The following is a 10,265-nucleotide window of genomic DNA, read 5'->3' as shown; positions in this document are numbered from 1 at the left end:
ACAAGTTTAATTTCTCTTGCATGACTTTTACCAAGTTTTTAAACGGGTCCTTAATAGATTAAGTAAGATGGATTGATATTCATAGACAATTGATTTTTATTTTTGTGAATGGTACCGTTAAACAAAAAAATATGTAATGATAAATGAGTGAACAGTGTTTTTATAAATTGTTAGTTTATCCTGTTTTTATGTTTATGTTGGTTTTAATTGTAATGATCATGTGATACACCAAGAAAAAAATGATGTTGCAATAAAATTGAGTAGATGAGGTAATGATATAAATTTGTTGGATTCATATGAATATTTATATATCTATAGTTGCCTCAATTTTAAATTTCTAAATAATTTTAGTTTTAAAATTTTCCTTTGTTTAAGGAGGATCTAATATTTTATATATATATATATATATATATATATATATATATATATATATATATTACAAGTAGATAATATAAATGATAAATAGAGTTAATACAAACACAAATTAATCAACACACAAATTTTAGGCTAATTTTTTCTATAAATTATTTTGTTAAGACTAACAAATAATTATGTTTGTTTGGATAACTAATCTATACATTCACTAACACATATAAATGTCCTTTTATGTTCGGTATTTTTGGCTTTTCACATCTAGTTTATATCAAACCAAGAATCAAGAGACGTAAATTTATGTTTGTTGAAAAATCAGACGTGCATTTACATCTGGTGTAAACAATCAGTTGTAAAATTATACAGACAAAAGGTGCTTTGGGAGATCATTTGTCGCACACCACTGTGGATGGTGGTTCACACAGTCACTGTTGTTCGAAGGAGACCCACCGTCGCGTTGTCGTTGCAGTTGGAGACCAGATTGTCCTCCGTTGCCGCACACTGGCGTCGCACACCAATGTCACACACCCTTGCTACAAATGGGAGAGTTTCAAACTTTCAATAAATGAAAATGGAGGCAAACAAAAATGGAAGCAAATGAACATGGAGGCAAACAAAAATGGAAGCAAATGCAAAATCGAAGCAAACAAGGAACATATCTTTGGTGGGTTTGATGTCGTCGTCCCTTTAGTGCAAAGAAAATGAGAGAAAACCCTTTCGCGCACAAAGATGGAAGCACTAAAGAAGAGGATATGAAATAAAAAATGTAACGTTTACGTTTGGCCACACACAATTAAATGTAAATTTACGTTTGGTTTGACTGAAACGAACGTAAATTTATGTCTAATTGCACATATTTAGACATAAATTATGATATTTACGTCTCATTTTGATGCGCCAAATATTGATTACTTATTTATAAATATGACACTGATATTTGTAATGTGATCCCTTTATGTCAGACGTGAATGTGCAAACGTTAAATATATAATTTGTTAGTGATTTTTTCTAAAACCTAAAAGCAATGAAGTTGTAGGATTAAAAAATATTTAAATCCTAATTTAATAATAATTAGGTTACATGCATACATTCGAATTATAATTATATATTATGTATCCGAAATGTTTAAGGAATAATTATAATTTTATAATTATAATAATCATTTTATTATTTTTTATTATTATAAAAGAGAAATAACACATAAAATATGTGTTTATATATATATATATATATATAAATTAGTATTATTATTTTTTTATTATATAATTTTATTTACTAATTTTTTTTATCGACAAAAAATATATTGATTGCGGAGCATTTGGAATGCTCTAACTCTTATTTATATCTAAACACAGCCAAACAAAATCCTACTAATCTTAAAATTAATATTTACAAAAAAAACTCAACTTGGTGTTATATGAATATAAATATAGCTAGAGTAAATTCATAGAATTATTGTTTCATTCTATACCATTCTTTAAATTATTTACTAAATATCTTAATTAAACTATTTATTATCGAAGTTACTAGAATCTGAGACAATCGATATAAATCTAAAATTTTATGAAAGTTTAAGACTACATCAACTACAGACAAGTATAACCCATTCCAATTCTGGATTCAATCTATGCCCTGCATATTTACTTAAAAACCATGGACACGTCCCACTGTATCCAACGGTTAAGATTCCTTTTCGGGAGAACAAAACAAAGCTTCAATAAAAACTTAAAACAAAGCCTGTTTTTTATAAATCAAATAATATCTGTTTTTTTTAATGAACTACTTAGTTTAATTTATGTCCTTGGTTATTGTTATTTTCAACTGGTTTTCTTAGTATTGATAACCTTACATGATTGAAATATGATTTTCTTTTTTATAAAAGATACACATGTTTTTTTTCTTACTATATTACTTATGACTTTTAGGACGTTTTTGTTTGTCAAAATTTTTATTTAGGGAAAAAGTTAAATAAACTTTACCCATAATTCCTCTTAAGTGCAAAATTATTTAATGAATCACATATGAATGTTATTGTTCATATACCTGTTTTTGTTGTATATTATAATTTAATTATTCTTTAATTTCTTTACTATAAACTAATTTAATTACTATCTGATTAAAATGAACTAATTTATTTAAAATAGGTCAAAACAACATGCTCTCAAGAAGGTGTTAATGTTTCCAATGTAAAAAAAAAAAAACACTATTAAAATGCTTATCTGACTTAGAAATTAACTATCCCATTCCAAAATCACATACATGCATCCAATTTTTATTTTTATTTTACCAAAGTACTTACTGAAAGGAATTGGTGAAATCGTAAATCAAAGATCAACCTTGGTGTGCAAAATCAACAATTAAACTACTCCATTGCCCTGCCGTATTATTTGTATAATCAAACCACCTAATTACGCACTCACCAAGCTAAATTAAACTAATACTACTATAATTCTTTATGTTACGTCTTAATCATTGAAAATGACATTTTTTGGAAGCTGACCCACATACAAGTGACCCTTAAATAATATTGATGTTTAAAAAATCACAACACAAGCATCTCTTTAAAGGTTCAATGGTATTCGTAAAAAAAAAAAAGAAAAAAAAACCCTAACTTTAATAACTCCATAAATTAATTAAAATTCACTTGTTGGACATATCTCTAGCAATCATCACCCACATACTTCCAAACAAAACCACGGGCTTAATCCAACCACTCCATCAATTATGTTACAACATCTATGATGTTTTCCATGTTGCCCTTATAAAAGACATCCTCTTCCCACACTTCACAATACTAATCTTTGCAACAGCACAAAACACCCACCTCCTCCATCCTCATCCCCCACAATTATTATCTAGCCACCACAAATTACAGTCATGTTGGGCAAAAGGCCACAACCTCTCATCGGAAAAATCTCCGAACTTTTGGTGTCCGGTGGCCGCGCCGCCGCGCTTTTCGACGCCATCGGAAGTCCGAGAAGCCCATTTGAACATATGAACTTAAAGATGCAACAATCCCCCAAGGGTCTAAAAAGTTACGACCTTGGTGGTGTTGGTCTGGGAATTGTGGTGGCTCTAGATAAATCTGAGGAACCAGGGCACGAAATTCTGCCCAAACACGCCGTTTGCACATCAAGTTCGAACAAATCGGTTAAACAACAAAGCGCGTTTCAAAAGGGTGTGACCGAGATTCCCGTCGGAAGCTCCGAGGACTACACCTATGTCACATACCATATTCCCAACAAGACCATCACTAAGGTTTATTATGATGGCGGTGAAGGTGGAATCCTAACACATGGCTACTATAACATTAACAACAACACCAACACCAACAACGATGGTGGTGTTAGAAGATTCCCACAAACGCATAATTTAATCGAAGATGATGACGAACCGTCATACGCTACATCAGATTTTCTCAGCACATGTCACTTGTGCAGAAAGAATCTCCATGGCCAAGACATATACATGTACAGGTACTGGGAAATTCAAGTTCTTGCTCAAAATTTGATCATGTTATTTACTCAATCATTAGAACTAATGTTTTGGTCTGGTTTGGTTTGGTGTGTTCAGAGGGGAGAAGGCATTTTGCAGCACCGACTGCCGTTCAAGGCAAATATCCATGGATGAACGCAAAGAGAGGTGTAGATCAGAAGCTTCAAGATCTGTGGAATTGTCTAGTTCATCATCACACACAAGGGAACAAATGTTTTCAACTGGGATTGTGGCCCTTTAACGTTCAGTTCAGTTTTTTCTGTCTCTGGTGTTTGAAGGTGGTAGACAGAAAGCTAGAAGTGGTGATTTGAATTCACATGATCTAAGACTATACTAGTGCTATAAGTGAATGAAAAAATTAAGGCACCTCGGTGAAAGCATAGGAAAAAGTTTTGATCTGGAAATGGTAGGGATTTTGGTGTAGTGAATACTAATAAGAGCTTTCCTTTTCTTGTTTTTTGTTGTATCTTACTGAAAATCATAAATTTGGGATCTCAATTGCACAGATATTATTATAATTTGTTCTGTTTCTTGAAGCTGAAGTAGTTGATTCAGGTTTTGTTACTGGTGTGTGGAGTTTTGTGTTTCCTTCTACCCTTCTACTGTGCATATTTTTGGTGTTTCCTTTCTGCTATGCTCTCTGTCTTGTTTTGTGTAAAGTCTTTTAAGAGACATAATAATTTTTTGATCACTTTGTTCAATCAGCTTTAGGGAGTGGCTGTTCATAATTAAATCCGTGGGCTCCATGTGTTTAATTCGGTTTTGAAAGTGCTGCTTTCAACACAGTGCAGAAATGATTGAGTCATCGCAGTGTTAATCAGATGAGATTCTTTTTTTTTTTTTTCTTCTCTTACCCATCTTTTTTCACTTCAGAATTGAATATAACTAAAATAGTTAATACAGGTTTTTTACTAGTGTGAATTTTTTTTTTCAATCTATCCATTATGAACATAAATAAGTAATGAGTTTTATAAAATTCTAAAGTTTAAATTTAAGATTTCATTTAAAAAATTTAAAGTCAATATTATCATAACTAATTTTTATTAATTTATTTTATTTAATAATTCAGATTTCATTTGGCATATAAATTGTAAATATTTTTTTACCAGAATTATAAATATTCTTATGAGGTTAAGAATTTCTACTGTTGTTTATTTTCTATTCTCGATTTTTTTTCTAATAAAATTTATCTATTTATCCGTTATTTTCTAAATTCTTGTATAGTGTAATGTTTTTCAATTATATTCTTAGTTTTATTAATATAAAGAAGAAAATTACTTATAATAACAAAATAAAATCTAATATTACATGATATATATTAAAATAAAAATTAAGAAAAGGAATATAATAAAGGATTCACTTAAAATAATATTAAAAACAGTTAAATAATTTTTTTTTTGTATAAAAATGCTTTAACTATTGCAAATTATAAAGTAAGGTATATTGAATGTTTTATTTTTTATTGAGAAATGAATTCTCTGTATTAGGCATCTATAACTTCATTTAGGTAAACTATTGAATGCAAATCCAACTAATTGAGTATTAACTTGTAATTATATGTTAAATTTAACAATATAATATATTAATCATTTTATTTTTTACACATAGTTCTAATTAACCAATTGCATGAGATTGTGCTTTTCTTAACTGTAAGGAATGTAAATTCTTTTCATTAATATTTTCTTTTAGGAGAGTGTGAGTTACTATATTTTAGGCTTAAATACTCTTTTGGTCCTAGTTTTGGTCGACTTTTTTCACTTTGGTCCTACTTTTTAAATTGTTTTCAATTTGGTCCTACTTTTCGTTATATTTTTTCAATCAACTCCTTTTCGTTAACTCCGTCCAAATCATTAACGGATGTGAACAGTAACTGCCACGTGTCATTTTGTGATTTTTTTGATTTTTTTAAATTTTTTTTAAATTTTTTTTTAAATTTTTTTTTATTTTTTTTTAATTTTTTTTTAAAATTTTTTATTTAAAAAAATGTACACGTGTCAAGCTCATATTATGCCACGTGTCAGAATTAGATTTTTGTATTCAATTTGGTCCTATTATTCGTTATCTGTTTTCAATTTGGTCCTAGTTTTTTTTAAAAATTTAACATTTTTTTTCCTCTCCAAATTAAGACAAAATTTAATTTGTATATATTAAAATGCATATTTTTGTTAAATATTTTAATTTAGAATTAAATTTAGTTTAAAATTAAAACGAAAAAAAGCAATAACACCATTAATTTAAAATTTTAAGAGGTTAAAAATATTTAATTTTAAACCAACTCTAATTTTAAATTAAAAATATTTAATAAAAATATGTATTTTAATAAGAATATTCATATAACATTTATATACAAATTGTAATTTGTCTTTGGAGAGGAACAAAAATACTAAATTAAAAAAAAAATTAAATTAATGGTGTTATTGCTTTTTTTCGTTTTAATTCTAAACTAAATTTAATTCTAAATTAAAATATTTAACAAAAATATGCATTTTAATATATACAAATTAAATTTTGTCTCAATTTGGAGAGGAAAAAAAATGTTAATTTAAAAAAAAAACTAGGACCAAATTGAAAACAGATAACGAATAATAGGACCAAATTAAATACAAAAATCTAATTCTGACACGTGGCATAATATAAGCTTGACACGTGTACATTTTTTTTAAATAAATAAAATTAAAAAAAATTAAAAAAAATTAAAAAAAATTAAAAAAAAATTAAAAAAAAAAATTAAAGAAAAAATCAAAAAAATCACAAGATGACACGTGGCAGTTACTGTTCACATCTGTTAATGATTTGGACGGAGTTAACGGAAAGGAGTTGATTGAAAAAATATAACGAAAAGTAGGACCAAATTGAAAACAATTTAAAAAGTAGGACCAAAGTGAAAAAAGTTGACCAAAACTAGGACCAAAAGACTATTTAAGCCTATATTTTAAATATCCTATTTGATTCTCCTTATCAATCACATCAGTTTCAAAATTCAGAATTTTCATTTGCAATATTTTTGTTTTCTTCATAACATTGGAGTCTTTTATCATAAAGTCAAAAGGATAACTTACGGATAAAGTGTACTTTTTAAAAAGCTATCAGAAAATTCAGCAAAATTTATTAAAGTATTTAATCAGCACGACTGAATCTTCTACTTCTCATATTTTAGTATGGAACAACCAATTGTTTTTATTAATAATGCAGGAAAACAATTTTGAATTTCTGCACAAAATTGTTTGTCATTAATAAGAAGGAGATGGAATGGATGGGATGGAAGCAATTAGTAATGTACAAGGAATTTTTTTTTTACGATTAATGTAAAAAATATATAAAATAAAATTGACCTAATTAATTATTTTATACTTTTAGTTGAGTTTTTTTTTTAAATTTTTGATCTATTTCTAAATAATTTTTACATTTTTAACTGATTTTTTATTTGCTTTTTTCTTTTTTCTAATTAGCAGGCGTGTCTACTATTTTAGTTTCAAATCATCTCGCTTTTGCGTATCTACATGTTAAAATTTATAAATTTGATATAAAATAATATTATAGTTAATATAAAATATATTGTTTTAATATTATTTTATACTAACTACAAAACCTTATATGTCACCTTTCTTAATATGTGTATGATTAAGATAACATTCATGTACTCTAATAATAATAAAAAAAATGTACTTAATTAAAAAATATACAAAATTTGATTACTCTTTTATTATCTAATAATTATAGCAATTCAATTAAAAATATTTAAATATATGAAAAACTTAAAATCTAATTAAATTAATAAAATTTAAAGTAAATAATATAGTTTTTTTTATCTCACTTTTATCTAAGCATATATATATATATATATATATATATATATATATATCAAAGTTGATTTTAACTTCATTCAACTAAACATGATAACAGCTCTTAAGTTATTTACTTATAAGCTCGGAAGTAAATATCTATTTATTATTAGAATCTTCGATACAATAATTAGTCATAAATATGTAAAAAAATATAATTATTTAATTTCTATTACATAATGAAATTTATATTATATAGAAAAAAGTATATTTCTATACAATTATAACTTTATATTTTACAAAAATAATTAAATGTTTTATGCTTTTATTTATTTTCTTAAAGGTTGTATATGTTTTATTAATTAGACAAATTCTTTCATTTAAATGAATGGATATTGATATAATGAATATTAACAAATTTAGTTTTTACTTATTTTTACAATTTTTTTTCTTTTATTTCTCTGCTTAAATTATTATTATATTACTTTTTCTTTTTTACAAATTTTATTGTGTCAAATTTTCACATCAACATTTAGAATATCATTTACTCACCATGAAGACACATGTATGGAGGAGTTCAAACTCTGTCCAAACATGCAATAAGGAAGAATATGTTCTCACAGAAACACTATCTATATCAATATCGGTCACCTAATAATAATAATAAGTTATTTAAATTAAAACGAAGTACAATGACTTCTACTATTTATACATACATGATTATATGATTAAAATATATATTTTCCTCGTATCAAACACATCCCTGGTATCGGGTTAAAAGCAACGGCTCCGACACGCTCCTATGATGAGAATTTTCCTTTTATTATAGCACGTTTCAAAATGAGGAAAAAGAAACAATTCCATTCAGTGGGTTGAACTATACCAGTAAAGTAAGAGAAAACCCTATACATCTGTGCAGTCAAAAAATACAGTGACATAACATTAGTCAAATTTTTGAATATTTTCAACTCTTTAATCGATATCTTAACAATTATTAGTCATTCCATTCTCATTTATAAAGAAAATACATTTTTGAAATATAAAAAAATAGTAAAATAAGAATGAAGTATTGGTTAGTATATTCTATGACCTATTGACATCTCTAACTAGATCATCAATCACACAATTCAAAGATAATCAGTCAAAGGATGCTTACTAAAGATAAATAGTCTCATAAGTGTTGATGTGACAATTTTTTCATGATGAATTCATAAAATTATCCGTCTATAATGAACAGTCTTCGATCATTTATTCTCATATCGCCTTATCAAAAGTCTAGCCATAGATGAAGTTGTGATAAAAATAGTAGTAGCTATGTTGAAAGTTATGGTTGAAGAGAAGATGAAGTGGGTGGTGTAGGAGTAGGGACCATAGGGTGGACCACTTTGAATTTCAGCACCAGGTGGAGTGAATGTCATCACTACGAATGTAGCCCTACCCTACTTCATCCCTACTTCAAAACTAAGAAAAAAAAAACAGTATTATTATACTGTTATTTACTCATTCAAGTTTTATTTGCATAATTATTTGATGCGGACTTTGTTGAATAAAAATCTGGATTTTAATTAAAAATGAGATGTAAAATTGTATATAATTTTAAAATAAACAAAAAAAGGAGGGTTTTTTCGATAAATGAAGAAGGAGGGAATATTAGAGGTCCCAGTGGTGGCACTTTATGGTAGGAACCCCTTTTATGATTGATAGGCATATGCCCCACTATCACATTGCATGTCTGGTGCCATCTCTTTCCTAAAATTAAACATCATTGTGCTCCCTTCTCATAGGGGAAAAATACCTCTTCACCTCTTTCCTTTTATTTTCCATAACCTATGTATGCGCGTAATTAATTTTTTTTTACCTATTTCATAGTTCTTTCTCAATCACTTTTAATATTTTTGTGTTCTCATACTAACTAATATTCTAAATATATATCCCTTAACTTTCGGTCAATTTTAGAATTGGTCTATTTCAAAATTTTAGACCAAATTAGTCTTTTATCTTTCGAAATACGTAGATTTAGTCATTTTAATCAAATTTTGTTAAGTTTATTTGACATTTCAAGCACGTTTCATAATAGTATTTGAATTACCATTAAAGTAAAAGTGTATCAAACAGTATAAACAACTCAAATACAATCCTGAAATGCCGAAACATCAAATAAACCCAACAAAATTTGATTAAAATGACTAAATTCATGTATTTTGAAAAATAAATGACTAAATTGGTTCAAAGCTTTAAAATGAACTAATTTCAAAATTCACTGAAAGTTAATGAAAAAAACATATTTAACCCATATATATATATATATATATATATATATATATATATATATATATATATATATTATCTTAATTAAACAATTGATCGTATTATTGTTATTTTATTTAGATGAAGATATTTTTTAATAATATTAACTAAAATATTCTTGATAATTATTTTAATTATCATTCCATGTTTTTAATAAAGTTCAAATTCATATTAAGTGTGTCTTATTTAAAACTAATATTTATCAATACATCTAATGTATAAAGTGTAAAGTAAATCTTTTTTTACTGTTACAGAACTATGTGGTCGTTCTCATGTCAGAATCTCTTATCACTCTCACCACGAAATCGT

The 10,265-nt window shown here is 26.7% G+C and overlaps 1 protein-coding gene across 1 annotated transcript; it reads left to right on the top strand.

Moving 5' to 3' along the window:
- The first annotated feature begins 3,122 nt into the window (after nucleotides 1-3,122).
- LOC114164796 (FCS-Like Zinc finger 14-like) lies at nucleotides 3,123-4,431 on the top strand. The gene is given in 3 exon segments (XM_028049561.1): nucleotides 3,123-3,848; nucleotides 3,946-4,060; nucleotides 4,063-4,431. Coding segments are annotated over 3 exon segments (795 nt in total). The 5' UTR covers nucleotides 3,123-3,249; the 3' UTR covers nucleotides 4,144-4,431.
- The last annotated feature ends 5,834 nt before the right edge of the window (nucleotides 4,432-10,265 follow it).

The sequence above is a fragment of the Vigna unguiculata genome, chromosome 9 (assembly GCF_004118075.2).
Source record: "Vigna unguiculata cultivar IT97K-499-35 chromosome 9, ASM411807v1, whole genome shotgun sequence".
NCBI lineage: Eukaryota > Viridiplantae > Streptophyta > Magnoliopsida > Fabales > Fabaceae > Vigna > Vigna unguiculata.
The sequence above is the reverse complement of the archived record's forward strand: the minus strand, read 5'-3'. Positions and strand labels throughout refer to the sequence as shown.